At 47.6% G+C, this 16,259-nt stretch overlaps 1 protein-coding gene across 2 annotated transcripts; it reads right to left on the bottom strand.

Moving 5' to 3' along the window:
* Window positions 1-25: 25 nt before the first annotated feature.
* On the bottom strand, window positions 26-13,517 carry TMEM183A (transmembrane protein 183A). Of its 2 annotated transcripts, XM_029999814.2 has the most exons (8): window positions 13,367-13,517; window positions 12,605-12,694; window positions 9,375-9,530; window positions 6,927-7,086; window positions 5,609-5,789; window positions 2,195-2,275; window positions 1,379-1,534; window positions 26-499 (listed from the first exon to the last, which is right to left on the bottom strand). In XM_029999814.2, exons 1-8 carry the CDS (start codon window positions 13,461-13,463, stop codon window positions 314-316), a joined length of 1,107 nt encoding a protein of 368 aa, XP_029855674.1. In that variant the 5' UTR covers window positions 13,464-13,517; the 3' UTR covers window positions 26-313. The 2 variants fall into 2 exon arrangements, with proteins under 2 accessions (XP_029855674.1, XP_040975588.1); XM_041119654.1 differs by lacking the exons at window positions 12,605-12,694; window positions 13,367-13,517 and adding an exon at window positions 9,792-11,319.
* Window positions 13,518-16,259: the final 2,742 nt, after the last annotated feature.

Raw genomic sequence — 16,259 nt, 5'->3', positions numbered from 1 at the left:
ACAACAGAAAACAGGACCACTTTCATTAGCACCAAAAGGATTTTAAATGAACAGTTCCAGGGACCTCCTTTCAAATCATAAAACGTGAATTTTACATAAAAGTGTGTTTACAAATAGTTTCTGCTTTACACTCAGCTCTGCCCATCACTGACCAGAAGTTATATACATACAGACTAGCTCAGTAGCTTGAATCACTTGCAAGGAGACTGCAGAATTTATTTAAGAAATAAAAATAGGATTTCCTGATTCCTAGAAATTCTCTTCAGCCTGCCAGATACTGTCACCTCCCACCTCCTGCAGACGCAGGAGAGCACTAAGCTTTTGGAGAGAAGGGGTACTGTGGGTGCCACCAATCCAGGAGCCGCACACTATGCACAGGGTCCAGCACAACCTGCACTCCTTGGTCAAGGCGTGGTTTCTTGCCATTGCGAACTGGGGCATCCTGGAACACCAGGCGCACACGATGATGCCTCATGTCTGTGCTCACATTGATGGTGAACTGCAAGAAAAGAGACCAGGAGGTGCTTCAGAAAATCAAAATGATGAATAAACAGAGTTTGTAACAGTACACTTTTAGATTTTTTTTTTTTAATTCTTCTAAATTGTACAAGTCTAAGGTATTTCACGTGCTGGCAGCGTTACACTCTGAATCTACAGCACTGGTTTCAAACTAGTTCTCTCTAGCTGGCAACCCCAAATAATAATGCTAGAAGTGAACCTGAAAGCAAGTGGCTGTCAGAGGAAGTCTGAAACTCACTGCCCTACTCTTAAGTGAAGCCAGACTGAACCTTTCTCGGGCACAGGCCACTTCCCAAACCCTGACTTACAAGTACAGCCACATGTGCTGCCCCATGCTTTACCACTGTTCTTGCCTAAGCACACCTGCTCTGCTGCTGTCTGGAGCTGAGTTTGTATAAGTTGGCTCAACAGCTGCTCTTTCTCCCAGCAATCAGCAGTCAGGGACCATATACACATTGAAAGAGTTTGCTCATATAGGTTTTTGCTCTCAGAATTTATTGCCATAAGGTAAGGAGGTATTTTCTTGAGGGAAGACTTCCTCTTCTCCTGCATCCCTAACTCTTGTACCCTGCTGAAGTACTGACAACTAATCTGCCCCAAGATGCTGCACAACCACAGCTCCTTGCAGATTCTCTACATCATCTGTATTTGCTGCACCAAACAGGGAAGAACTGATGGAAATGCACAAGCTAAACCAAGGAGATCCTCAGCATTTCCTCTGTTCATTAACCTTAAGATTCCCAGAATTGGTTTGTTCATGCAGCAGTACAATTTACACAACACCAAAGAGGTGTCCTCTTCATCTCCTTACAGAAACTACACATGCAAAGTTTGCCTGACAGATTTCTCAAGCACTTACCAAGGTAAATGTCATACCCATGACTATTGGCACGAATATGAAGTTAAAGGTGGTGATCTGCAGTAGACAGCAATCCTGATCTGGATTTGTATGGACTTCTTCATACTGAATTGGTGGCTGAAGACCTTTGCAACACTTGCTCTTAAATCTGGGAGACTTGAAAGAAAGAGAGACTTATTTAGCTAAGCAGGAACCTATGATGAGTTTGGCTGCTTCTCACTGGTGCTGACTAGCAGGTTCTCACCGTAGTCCCACACGTTTGAACAAAGCATTACGTGAACAACAAATAGCCATCACTTGGGACAGACAATTTGCAGGACCATTTCTTTAGAGGGGAAAGCTGCAGAATTCCCAAGGTTGCCTGAAACTACTTCCTTCTCCTGAGACCAATTACTGGAGGTTTTCATTGGCAGTGTTGGCTTTCTTCCCTTCTCTGGGAAATCTTTCCAAGGGTAAAACAAGAAGTTTCAGATTTTGGTCTACATTTTGATCACTAAAGCGGTCAAATAGTCTGGTTTTTGGTAGTAATCAGCAGCAATGACCAAAAGATTAGATTATTTGGGGTAACAAATGATTCACATCTTACAGTGGAGAAAGGATACCAAATGAGGAAATAAAAATGTGGGATTCTAAATGTCTTGGTGATACAGACTGAAAACTGAGTGTAGTTTCAGAATGTGCTTTAGTTTATCATAGAAGTCAGAGTTTCCATTTATGGCCTGAACGCTAAAAAAGTTTCCACCTTCCTTTCTACCACCCAGAAAAATCATTACTGCTTCAAAAAAAGTCACAGCCATTCTCATTCTTCTTTCATACCTGCTTTTTGAACTTGAAGTTGAATTCCCACATTGCTTCTTGTCTGTTCCCTTCAATCTTTTTGCACCAGAAAAGCAGACACTGTGGTGGAAAAAAAAAAAAAAACCAAACCCAAAATTATTAAACCCTTAAAGGCACCACTTTAAGTAAGTTTTAGCAGAGCATAAAGGCTTCCAATTACAAACGCAATTACATAGGAGCAGTTAGGAGCCATTTATTCAAATTAATTATGTTCAGAGAACACACTCAGCAGTTTAGGTCTCCCAGTTTCAAGTTGGCCAACTCATCATGCAACTGGATGATACAACATGTAGCCACTGACGTGCTAAAGAGAAAAATCCTGTTGCGCAATTTGTCCCTTTAGTAAGGCAGAGATGAGCGGTACAGATTCACCCGTCTCCTCCCACCCACCAAGAACTCCCTTTAAACTGGGCTCCAAACAAGACTAAAGCGAGGAACAGCTGAAAACAGAATAAGGATCAAGAAGAGGAGAATCTAGAGGGAAATGCAAAGACTAATACGTGAGCTATGAGGTGACAGATGAGAAAGTTCCTAAGCCACTGTGGTGTCAAAAGAAGGTCTTGACATCACTAGGCACTGACTGTCATACTTCAGAGTACAAAAACACTGCCAGGATAGCAGTCTGATCAACCTACTGTCCCTTTTTTAAAAGAAAATGAGAAAAGGGCCTCAAACAGCATCAGAGGTAATCAGCACTGCCCTCCCATGCAGACACATACACCAGGAGTCCTGCAGTTTAATCCAGTTATCACTGTGTGGTCCACAGGAACCATCCCAGCATGCAGCACTCATTCTAGAGCAGGAGTCTCAGCAGAATTCCTGTATTAAACTGAGTAGGAGGGAAACTCCCTGCCTACCAGTGAGTAGAAGCAACTATCCTTCAACAGCCGAGAAAAGAAGCTGGCAACTCAGTCCAGCCATCACTGAAAGTGTTTCCACACCACAGATGCCAGCCCACCACAGCTGGTCTTATCTTTTAACAGTGTCAGCAGGAAAAGAAGGAATAATATGGTTAAAGACAACTCCTCGTGATCCATACACAGTCTCTCCCATGCCAAGAAGGCCTGATTGGTTGCAGTGAAGCACACATTTCATTTCATTCCAGAATAGCGTGACCCCAAATGAAACAAAGCCAGAGCCAGCCTCCACCATGGGGGCTCCATAATTAGAGACTACAGGTGATACGAGACCCTTTACTTCAACTCTGAGTCATGTCCATAAACAAGAGTCCTTAAAGGACCTTTATCTCAGCAGTCTTCATGAGGTGAACAACAAAGCTATGTGAAGTCAAGCTCAGAAACACATGTCAAGTAATCTCCACCTGGGAGAAAGTAGCCCTCATTTTTTTTCTGATAAAAACGTTCTCCAGATCTTTTTTAACTAAGGTAAGCAGCAGATGCTGCTGAGTTTAACTCCACCATCAGTGGCATTTGTAGTTCACCTGCAGAGACAGCCTGGTCTAGCAACTTGTTTGGTCATGGCAATTAGTGAAGCACAAAATGGTCAGTACCTCCTAAGGGGCAGAGGATGTCGTCCGCGGGTCAGCCGTCCTGCCCTTCAGACGCGCCGTATGGCCTGCCGCTCCACCAAAAATAATGGGGGTGTCTTTAAAGGGCAAACACTTCTGCTGACACCATAACGGCTCCAGTGTCCCACACAAGCTAGGCTAGGGAAAGAAAAAAGGAAATTAAAGAGGAAAAGCTAGATTTGATAACACCCGGGTCTGGGGTCTCCTCTTGCCACATGCAGTTTATGTAGGCATTTGCCATTAGTTTCAAAGACCCGTAAAGGTATAACCAAAGCCCATGAAAGCAAGAACATGGGGAGGCAATGTCAGATCCTCCTCCGTACCCACTGTGCTGAAGCATATCTGTGCACAGTAACACAGGTGGAGCTCCGAGTCTTGCAATGCAGTAGTACAGCAAGACCAGACTCAGGATGGCTCTTTTATGCTCCAAGGGGTTAGGTCAAACCTCTACTGTTCTAACAAAGCCTTGTCACCATTTAATTTCCTTTTTTAAAAGGTGAATAATAAAAGACTGCACTTCAAGAATCTTCCTCAAACCGTTAGTACAGTAGAAGCGCTAGCAGTGGGCACCAAAGCCGTTATGATGTCAACGTGAATGCTTCCAAAATGCCGACCCTGACAGCATCACCTCAGGGTTTCTAGCTTTTACAGCCACGCTACCAGATCCGAGCAGTGGTAGGAAGTTAGACTCAGAAGGACTAAGGTTAAGTTGGAATTTCCTAGAAGTGTTTTGCTTTCTATTTTTAAAGAAAGATAATACCCAAACTGGGTATTCAGGAAGAGAATGAAGAGCTCTGGATGCAGAGATAAGACTACACACAGAACTGTGTGCTTTTCTCCTGCTCTGCAGCACCACCTGCTTGTGTTACTGCTGGATGCTCCCTAAGCAGTATGACATTTTTTTCCAGTATCCACCCAGGGAGAGGAAGAAAGAAAGGAGCGATGTCACATACAGATAGATGAGGTTGCTCTATTTTGCATGGAAAAGAAAGTACAACTATTGAACCAAAACCACTTCAGTTTGGCTCCAAAAACCTCATTCAACAGGTTTTTGACTTTGGATTTGGAGGGCAGAGAATTCACATTGTTGCTTAAGCTGCTCACAGAGTATCAGCCAGTTGCAAGTTAAAACCAAACAAGAGACACAAAGGCATTTCAGAGTTAATGGTCAACAGCAATTAAGAAGGAATGGATATGCAAGTGCTCCAAGCTGGGATAGCAAAGGGAATTGCCTGCCCACACCAGAGACAAACCCTTTACAGCCCAACACAACTGCAGCCCCAGTCCCAAAGCAGACATTGGCTCTGCACATTTGCCATGCTCACAACCTCACTACCCTCCCTCGCCCAGACACCAAAGACGATGGATGACCTACAGGAATGTAGTATGAAATGACTCCCTTTCAGAGGCTATCAGTGTCACTTCTGATCTCTCCAGATGCCTGCTACGGAGAAAACATGTATTCTGGCAGACAGTGTCAGAATAAAGCAGAAGATATAAAAGCTGATTCTATTGCAACCTCCTTTCAGCAACAAATTTGCAGTGGAGGAGGGGAGAGCTGCAAATATCCCTAGCAGTTCTGACATTCAGTGAAGCAAATGCCTTTTTGCTGATTACAAAGATGTTGTGGTAGGACTTAGGCAGAAGTTACCCAGAAGAGTAACTAGAATCCTCTGCAGTAGCAACTATACAGATACAAGTAACCAGCATACTTTTAAAAATCATTATTCAGAGTTAGTAATCATCCTACACCCAAGCTTCACTGGCAACCATCTAAACATCAATTTTTCTTCTAGAAAGAGAACAAAAAAAACAGAAAGAGCAACATCTCAGACATATCCAACTTCCTTAGTGATTCCACTTACTCTGGAATTTTTTAAAGTGCTGGGAGTACTGTCTGGAATAGCTGGATTCCTGGAGACTCGAGACGCAAAAGGCTCATACATGTGGTACAGTGACCGGATGACACACGCACGGAGACAGTGCAGCTTCTCCATGGACTCTGGCCGCAAGCGGAGAGGCAGGTACGCATCCAGACTGTAGTGCCTGAAAAGCCAACAACAAAACCCAACACATGCTGAAGGGTCAGAATGTCAGACATGTGCAGAAGAGAGCTATGAAGAGATCAATGTTGAGAGAAAACTGAACATGTGATTGATCAGAGGACCTCTTGTCAACTCTGAGTGCTTCAAGGGTGTTGTACTGCTCTACATGAAATCAAATGACAGTCTCAAGGACTTTACCTGCATCAGACAGGTTTCCAGCATACACATAAGCATACCATGCTACAAGTCCCCAATAATTCCTTGCAGATAGTTTGCCCAGAGAGACCAGATGGTGTTTTAGCTGCAGGATGCAAAACGGCCTGCAGATTCCTGCAGGTTCTCAAGGACTCACTTTAGCTGAGCTTGACTGCATGCTTGCAGGCAACTGCCTGAGCAGTCTGAATGCCTGCGCTCAAGGGTCATTCTTTGCTCAGATGCCAAAGGAGCCTTCGCTAGGAAACTTCACGCTACAACAGGGGCAAGGATGACCATGGCTGCTATTTGCTCTGTACTCCCGCTGCTTGCGCCTCCTGGGCAACAGATATAGAAATGTAAAGAAAGTGTTCTGTCCTGAAGGAAAGTCCAAGTGACATACACCAGGACAGAAGGCTTTGTTTCAAGTTTTGACCACCTCTTTGCTCTTCTTCCCTTACTTTATTTGTAACTTACTTCTGCCACCGAGACAGCTGCAAAATGCCTTAGCTTCTCTCAGGCCACCCCAATTACAGGAAGGTGGCCATGATCAAAGCTTGAGGCAGGGTAAGTTTTCTATCAGTGATGTTTGCCTGCCTTTCAGTAAGGTAACGGCGCTGACCTTACCGTAAGCACTTGGAGTGCTTTACACACAAAGCACACTGTCAGATAAGAGCGTGTAGGCCACAAGAAGCAGAAAAGCACACGATGCTTTGAGATTTTATACAGAGCATACAGGAATATGCCACACAGATCCATTTCCAGATCCAAAGAGGATGCAATATACCACAACCCCTTGCCAAATGAGGCCCGCAACACCATGTCAATACGCAAACATTATAGGACCCTAGCTTATAGGGAATTATTCCCTTATTTACAGCTCTGCAGCCAGCTGATCACTGCTGAAGCCTCCTACAAATAGTTTAAAAACTCTCTAGAGTCTCACCTTCTGTAGAGCCTGGTCCAAAAGGCGGCAGTGCAGGTGACAGTCCAGGCTTTCTTGCAAATCAAAGAAAACCGGACAATGTCTTCAGGGCGAATGTAGGAAGCCAACAACAGCCAGATATCAATGGGGTATTCTTCTCCGCCACCCCCATCAGGATTTTCTAAAGGCAATGAAGGTATGTTAGTTTAGTAAATAACGTCTTTTATCAAGTCACATCTAGAGGCATGTGCTTTACTACCGGTAGCACAGGGTAAGCAGCTGAAATATGTATATACACACAGTCAGCTAAACAAGCCCAAGTTAGTACATCTTCATTATCACAGCTACCGGTTTTCATCAGCATGCACTTGCCCATCCGCACAACCATTACACTTTCCCTTTGCTGGATACATGCCATCATTTATCCCTGCTGCACTGTTTGCACAAGTATGCAAAGTGGAAGATTCAAAGAATAATTCGGGCTGAAAGCATTCTCTGGAGGTCTCTAGTCCAAACAGCCCAGCTCAAAGCAGGCTGAATTAGATCATTTTGTTGAGGATCTTGCCCAATCAAGTTCTGACTGTATCCAAGGATGGAAACCCCACAGCCTTTCTGGACCCTGTTTCAATGCTTGACCCTTTCACAGCTGAAAGATAACACTTAAGTGGAGAAATAAAAATTGGATGGCAAATACAGAGGCAACTTTATGTAAAGGAGGGCCAGGCTCATGCATTTTTATCAAGACTGTTTTGACTGTCGTCAAAAAATGCTTTACACTAGAAGTCCCTGAACATTAAGACATTGCCAAGCTTGCCAAGTCTTTGCTCAAATGGTCGCAATATTTTTGTAGGAGCTCTGCTAAGGTGGGCAAGCAATTCTCTTCTTCAACTGGCTAATCAGCTGCTTTTCTTAAATCTGTAATTTCATTAAAGCTTCCTGGATGGGAAACTTTTAATGCAATTCAGATGAACAGAATGGCCTGTTCTCGCTCTCAGAGGTGTCAGAACTGCTCAACCAGAACTGAAGGTTCAGAAACTCCTTTCATTTCTGCGGTGTTTTTAACACCACATGTTTTTCCACAGACATTGCTCCAACTTTAGGGAAAAAAAAAACTTTTAAAAAACATAAATAGCTAAACAATACCAAGCATTAGGAACATGAAGAAAGGAGAAAGAAAACATACAACTTGTACACATTGCTAACAGAAAACACTGCTATGAGGTTTGTGAACAAGTGGCATAAAGGAGGTGTTTAAGAACTTGAAGGTGCCAGATCTAATCCTGAGACAGCAGGTTAATAACAAAGGGCAGTATTTTATCCTCATGTGATAATTGCTACGGCCATTGCCAAAGAAAGGTCTCGATGTGATCACTTCCCTACATCACTACAGATTTATGGCAGGCATACCCACAATGGGCTGTAACATCCACTTTGCTGTTTCAGCTCTGACTCAAGAAGCCATCAAACTACACAACTGCTGAAAGGCAGAGTGCAGCCAGAAGCATCGTTGGTCTATTACATTTTTTCTTCCTTAAACATGTAGCAGAAATAAGTAAGACAAGGTTGTCATAGAACAGAATACTGTCTTTCCAGACTCATAACTCCTGTAACTCTAGCCACTCAGATATTCTTATTTACTCAGGATTCTGAAAGATGTCTTAATAAAAGAGATTAAACTCCTATCCCAGAGGAGTACTGTGCACCTACAGTCCATGGTGGATGTTGATGCATTACATAACTTAGTATCAACATTAATAAAGTTAAGTTTTTCTTAAGCTCAAGAAACCAAGTTAAAATTTGTTTCGCAACTTGAAAGCAACTTGTTATTAGAAACTCCTGCAGGATTCCACAGTGCAGTAGAACAGTTTGCTCCTTACACTGCATTGCGACTTGCTTTCTATAGAGTTGCACAAAGTGTAAATGCTGAAGGATACATTTCCCTGGAATTAACTTACTATGATGCCACCAGGGCCAACTTCACTTGCTTGCTGGAAGAAGAGCCCTCTAAACTCATTTGTAACAAACCACAGCCTTGGAAACATCTGGAAGACAGAGCTTGGATTTTGCCAACAAATGCATCACAGACAGCAGCATTGTTTTTTCTCCAAAGCAAACCCTGCTTTCACCAAGATGTGTTCAATGAAGTAACATGTCCAGTGGCAAAGTTTCACAACTTTAAGAGCAGCATTCATTTACCAAGGTTGAGAAAAGTTTATTGAAAGCAACAAGCACTCAGGCTTTGATTTCATGCCCAAGGCTCTGCCTTTGTGAAAAGACACCACCTCTGACCAAGTCCCAGCAGATTTAAAAGTGATTTAACCCTTGACATTTCTTTGTGCACATACAAGTTGCAGAATGCCCCGAAGAGCCCCGTGACTAGCCTGTAAATAAGCAAGCACTAACATCACACACACAGAAGATGCAGAAGCAGCCCACACAGAGCGCCCCAGGAGAGGCTGGCGACCATACCTTTGTGCCTTTTGCTCTTCTTTTTTCTAGACGCAGCTCGCCCATTGATGCTTTCCTTTGTATCCATTTCATCGCTGCTGTCGCAAGACTCTCCTGACACGGAGAGAACTTCCTCAGCAGGAACACACGAAGCTTCCAAACCACAGAGGGATTTTACTAGAATGACAAGCAACGACACAGTAACCGTACTAGCAGAGAGAAAAAGGTGATCCAAGTTCAGGACATACTTCAGTGGAACCACTGCCACAGCCACTGCTAGGAATGCTAACTGCATTAAAGCTTTCTGGTGAGTGACACAAGCAAGTAAATCCTGGGCCCCAGGATTACCTTGTCAGAGAAAGATTAGCAGGGGTGAGTGAATTGGAAACATAATTATTCAGCTTCGTGTTTTAAAGAATGAACAATGAGGACGATTACAAGCACATTATGCAGATGATCCCATCGGTTTAGCTGAAGCTGTTTACAGCTCTGAATAAAACAACAGGTTCTTTTTCTACAGTGTTAACTGGTTTTCCTGCATACCAGAGCTTCCTGGCATGACCACCGTTCAGCCTGTATAGAGCCAGCACCTACTCTGTAATTGTTGTATGAACACAGAGAAGATACACTCCCTTCTCCACAGGATAAAGAGATCCTGTGGCTGATGACACACAATCCATCAGCGATATAACTCAGTGCCAAGCATACAGGAGCTCTGCTTATCCTAGAATTTAGTGAAGGGAAAGACTCTGGCCTGATGAGGAAAACAGCAAGTCGAATCAGTTGTCTTTTTTTTTTTTTTTTCCCCCCTCCCTCTGTGGAGATGTTTAGACCCATCCCTGTTAGGAAATATTATTTTTAAAACTTGATCTGTAAACTGAGGGCTCACTGGGGCAGAAAAATCCACGTGAGGCAGTAATGACAGTCTTGAAAAAGAAAGGTGCGGTCCTACGTTACAGCTGCATAAGACATTGTCATAGAGAGACCAGCATTGTAACAGCATTACCAAAGCTTTGCAAATAGTCTGTAAAATTCATTCAAGAAAGTTGAATTTCAACCTAATGCGCTGGGTGAAAAAAAGGACTTCTACCAAGAGGCACCTAACCATGCCAGAGGAGGCTTGCACTGCTTGAGCTTTTCTAACCTAGCACAAACTGCAGCCCAGGAAGGTTTTATACATCATAGTTACAGTCACCAGAGCCACTGGAGAGCAAGATGTGCTATTTGAATTAAAGGGACAGAGTAGCAAGAAAAAAAAAAAAAAAAAATCAGGAACTGACCGTAAATAAATTCAGGTGAGAGATGTTCTCATTTCTAACCACAGAACAAGGTTCTGAAACAGTAAAACAGCAGATGGAAAGAGAGTCTTAAGATAGAGCTTGACTGTACCCACTGACTAGAGATACTTTCAGTGCTTTCCTAAACCAGTTCTACCTTGCTTTGCACAGTTTACTCTGTAAAGTGTATGCATTCACGACAGTGGTATCCCTCACTGTCAAATTGTACTGCCCTCTCTACATGACCTTTTACAGGCAAAAATAAAGAGAAATAAACGGCAACACAAATAGCAGTAAGTTATGACATCAAATACAGCCAAGCAAGAGAGGACAACAACTGACAGAGACTCAGAGAGGGGTTTGGGAAAAGAAACCCTCACTCTGCAAAGGAAAGATCAACATCTGAGTTGACAACACAAGTCTGTTCACACACTGAATCACACTGCATTGCAATCTTGCAGAGAGGCACCCTCTCCTCATCTCACAGCCATAATCTCCACCCCATCCCTGGGGGTTAGGGATGGGGAGGAAAAAAGCTCAGGAAAATTCCACCTGGCCTTTGTTCCCCTCTCTGTGAAGCTCCCTGCTCGCTGGCAGTCACACACAGTGCGATGTTTACTTGCAGCCAAGAGACAGGAGGTGAGCAAGGCCAAAGGCTAAAGCTTCCTGGGCAGAGGCTGCCGTCTCCTCCCGGCTGCCTGCTGTCCCCATGCCATGGCAAGCTGCACCAGATAAGGCCATAGCATGCGTCATGACTGCACCAGATAAGGCTGTAGCACAGCCCTGGGGCTGGGGAGGAGAGATCCCGAGGATCCCCGCATAAGGAGGGGAAAGCCCCAGTGACTCTGCCCTGCAAAGACCTGAGAAAGGGGTGAGCAGGGAACTGCTGTGACCCGGAGTCATCTAGATAGCGTGGAGGTGAGCCAGAAACAGAGTAGGATTTTAGGAGAGGGGTTAAGCTGGCCAAAGCAGGTGATGCTGGATGCAAGGACTCAGGGTGGAGCAGGAATGAAGAAAAGACAACAGAGTTTGCCAGGTATGATGCTGAAGTGCAATACTTTGAGGCAGTGCCTCAGAAGGAATACAGAAGGGTGAACAGGAGCAGGAATGGGAAGGGAGAGGCCCCCAGCCTATTAGAAAGGAGGCAACAAGAGGGAGGTGCCCTGATCTTAAAAGCTTGTGAAGTAGGGCTAAAAAGTATATTCACCAGTGCCACTGCCCTGTACAGTTACATGACAGGCACTCACGCAAAGAACATATTTTCGTTAAATGGGTAAGATTTCAGCAACATAACAAGAGTTTTCCTATACAAAGGGTTCAGCCATCACTGTCAATGTAATAACATTCACCTCCAACAAGTGCAACCAGCTACATTTAAGAGTTGATGCCTAAACATTAACATTTCTGAAGCAAACAGGGCGTGTTAGTTCAGACTGCTCCAAGCAGCTAAAAACCAAGGAGGAAGTAGATAACAAAATATTTGAATACCTTTCCCGGAAACTGCTTGTTTATACAGTTCACCAGGGGAACAGCAACACCCTCAAAAGACCTCCTTGCAGCTTGCAGCATGGGAGGGGAACACGTTTGCCAGAACTATCATAACCTTATTCCCACTGCAAAGAATTTTATCTGCTAATAAAATTGTCTACAGTTTTATATGAAGTAATAAAGACTCCTATCATGTTATTTTCTGCTTCAAACAGGAGATAACACACAACGATTAGTGGGAAAGGCCTTCCATTTCAGGCACTAACAAAGACTCAGCAATTCTTACTGGACTTCCAACAGGCTTTCTGCAAAACCTCTTGTCTAAGATCCTAAACACCTGATTCTGCAGAGGAACACAGACTCATTGTCAGGCACTAAATGAGACAGATTTTCTCAGGCCACGGAAGGGGAGTTTCCTACGTCATGCAGAGACCAGCAAAATGGGGAGGCAGCCTGGGGAAGGCAGGGTCCCCAGTATAGACTCACCTTCCTGCTGAACTGCATTGGCCACAGCTTTTTTCACCCGTCCAGATTTCACGACAGCTGGGTCTGAGTTAGCATAATCTGCCACCGTCACTGCAGGAGAGTCGGGAAACAGGGCGTCAGTGGGATTATGGATTATAGGGGAGGGGACAGAAGGTCCAAGAGCCACGATCCCTCAAGGGGACGCTCCTGATAGGAACAGAGGCTTGAGCAGGAGATGCACAAGCAGAAGGAGCCCCGGCAGGCCAGGAGCCCCCAGCAGGCCTCTACCCCAGCCCACCAGTCTACCAGGCCCAGGGACTGTACCCCCCTGCCCAGCCCAGCCCAGGTCTCCTTCTGCCTCCACCTCCACCAACGCCAAAGCCCGCACCCCCCCTCACACACAGCCTAACTCAAGCCCGGCTGATCCTCTAGGCCCAGGCTCCTCCTTCACAGACCAAGACGGCTCATTCCCAGCCCACGCCAGATCCCCCCACCTCCAGCCGGAGGCAGCTCACTCTCCCGCTCCACAAGCCCGAGTGGGCCCGGCTCACCTCCCGGCTGAGACTGGACCCCTCCTCACCTCCCCTCACCCAGGCCAAGCCCCGGCCCGTCGGGCGAGGCCACTTCGTCCCTCAGGCCCCAACCCAGGCCCAGTCCCTCCTCTCCGGCCAGAGCAGGCCGTCTTCCCCCGCCAGGACCGGGCCCCGGCCCGGGCCCCGCTCCCCTCGGTCCCCCCCCTCCCCGCCCCCGGCCCGGCCCGGCCCGGCCCGGCCCGGTCCTCACCGCGCTCGGAGCACACGTCGTCGGCCCGGAACTTGAGGCGTTTGCGGGCGCCCCTCTTGGGCATGGCGGCGGCGTCGGGGCGGCCGCGCGGGGCCATGTCCCGCCCGGGGCCGCAGCGGGGCCGCGGGGACAGCGGGGACAGCGCCGCCCCCGCCCGCCCCGCGCGAGACCATGACGTCACCCGGCCGCGCCGCTGCCGGCGCGTCCCTCTGACGTCACGGCGGCGGGCGCAGGGGGTAGCGCTGTGTGCCGTCGTGGGGTGACCTCCACCCACCCGCCCCGGTTTTCCCAGTAAGAACAGCCCCGGTACCGGCGGGTAGCCGCCCCCCAGTCCTCCCGGTACGAGGCCCCTGGGGGGATTCTCCCCCCGCCCCAGTAACGAGGGCCTCTGAGGTAATTGCCCGCTCACGGTAAGGAGGGCACTTGAGGGGATTTCCCCCCGCCCCCAGTCCTTCCAGTAACGGGGGTCTTTGAGGTCATTGCCCCCCAGTCCTCCCAGCTACAAAGGCCTCTAAGGTAGTTGGCTCCCCAGTGCTCCCACTAATGAGGGCCTCTGAGGTAATTGGGTCCCCAGTCCTCCCAGTAACAGGGACCTCTGAGGTAATTGTCCTCTCACAGTAATGAGGGCCTCTGGGGGGATTTCCCCCCCTAGTCTTCCCAGTAATGAGGGCCTGTGGGGTAACTGGGTCCCCAGTCCTCCCAGTAACGGACCTCTGAGGTAATTGCCCCCCAGCCCTCCCGGTAATGAAGGCCTCTGAGGCCATTACCCCCCCCCCCCCCAGTCCTCCCAGTAACAAGGGCCCCTGGGATGATTGCCTCCTTCCACCAGTCCTCCCAGTAACGTGGACCTCCAAGGTACTTGCACCACCCCACAGTCCTCCCAGTAATGAGGGGCTCCGAGGCAATTGGCCCTCACAGTAGCGACTCTCTTGCACCCACAGCCCCCCTGAGCACTTCCCCGGTGCCGATGCCTGCGTCAACCCTCTCCCCCTCCCCCTCGAGTCCGCAGCTCCAGCCATGCCCCCGACCCTGGGTGTCTGCCACCACCCCGGGGTGCCCCAGCTTAACACCACCCCCCCACCACCACCCTACAGATGACCACCAACCAGTGCCTGGGAGCACAGCCTGCACCACTAGCTCCCAGTGCCCACCTTGCACCTTCGTGGTGGGCGACACCTTGTCTGCAGGTGTGGTGATGGGTGGTCGCCGGCTGTAAACCGTATTTACTGTTTCTTTTAGGGCTAAATTGGGTGCTCGGTGCTTGTCGAAGAAGTGATGCCACCTCATGGGGGAGTAATTGTTTAAAGAGGATCTGCAAACGGAAAACAGGAGCGGCAGCCCCGGAGTCTGACAGCGATTTCAGGGCCTGTGTACCCCTGAACATTTGTGCCATGCTAAAATGGGGATTTGGGCACCGCCAAGAGCAGATGCTGGTTAGGAGTCCCAGCCAGTCCTGGGGGCGTCCAAACTGTGAGGCTAGTGGGGTCCCGCTCCCCTCCTTTGGGATTTACACAACAGCAGAAGAGCACAAGCCCTGTCCCACTCTCTCTCCCTTGGCAGGCACCAAACGGCCCCCAGCGTGTTGCTTTTTCCGCCTGCACTCCTCTACTACAAGACCTCAGGAGATGATTCAGTTCTTGGGAGGCTGGGGCCGCAGTAAGATGCTTTCAGGGCTGTGGCTTCAGCTCTCGAGCCTCCCCAGAGTGGGGCAATTCGTGGGGTACAGAGAAATCCACATTTCTTCTGCTTTCCAGGTATGGCCAGGAACTAACGGTGTATATAACTTACATTCCTGACTGTATTTCTTTCTCTCAGAGTTTCTTAAAATACATTAAGAGCATTTTATCAGCAAAGAACATATCTGATGATTGAGAAAACTTTTGATCGTCCCAGACAGGAAAGGCCATTCCTTGACAGAAGTGCTATTTCTAATCCATCTGTTTTAAAAACAATTGATACAAATTAAGGGGAATGGCAGTTAATACAACCAGATCCTGGTGCTGATGGCTTTATCCACCTCTTCTGTAAATGTTGAAAATGTTTTCCTTGGACTGTGCTATTCATCATCGTTATTTGAGAACTGTATCACAGTATCATTTTTAAAAAGTAGAGGTTGTCTTGGCTTGGAAAACCCTGGCACGTGGAAAACAGATGAAATTTTACCAGGATGTGACAAAAGCAACCTGAAGGCAGTTGTTTCCGAGTCTGGCTGGTGTTTGGATCCAGCACACTTGCTTCTCCAGCAGGTTGGTGGCATTTATCTGAGACGTCCCCAAAGTCCTCCAGCAAAAATACTGAGGAATGAGCTCAATGTCCCTGATGAGACCTGGTGAGATGAAGGAGCCCCTGCTGCTCTCTGATGATGCCAGTGATCCCGCTCGTTCCCAGCTGCATCGCTGAGAAGGGCTCCTCCATGAAGGACTGGGTGAGGGCTGCCCGAGGGATGCTGATGGCTGTGTGAGGGTAGGAGCAGCATCTTATGGTTTCAGGGGCCCCAAATTCATTGCTTATCTGCTAACAATGCCTCCCTGTGCTGGGCAGGGTGCTGGGACGGGTTAGCCCTTTGGCTGTTCCTGCTGCAGTTCATGGACAGCATGTGTCTCAAACCCCATTTTAGGGTGCAAGAGACTCCCCCAAGGGAGCGAGCCAAGGCTGATGGTACAGCCTCGCACATCCACCGCCACCCAAATCAGGAGGGGCGACACGCCCTGTCCCCCCACAGCTCGGAGCTGGGCCTCGGCAGGGTGAGGAGGGGGATGTGGCAGAGTATGGGGCTCACCACCTGGCCCCATCTTTGCTCCCCACACGGTGGGGGTCTCCACAGCTGGGGGTGGGTGTAAGGGGCACCCAGGGCTTGGCTGCCCCACAGCCAGGGTCTGCTCCTGCCCCCCTC

Source organism: Aquila chrysaetos, chromosome 24, assembly GCF_900496995.4.
Source record: "Aquila chrysaetos chrysaetos chromosome 24, bAquChr1.4, whole genome shotgun sequence".
Lineage (NCBI taxonomy): Eukaryota > Metazoa > Chordata > Aves > Accipitriformes > Accipitridae > Aquila > Aquila chrysaetos.
This window is presented reverse-complemented; position numbering and strand designations above follow the sequence as displayed.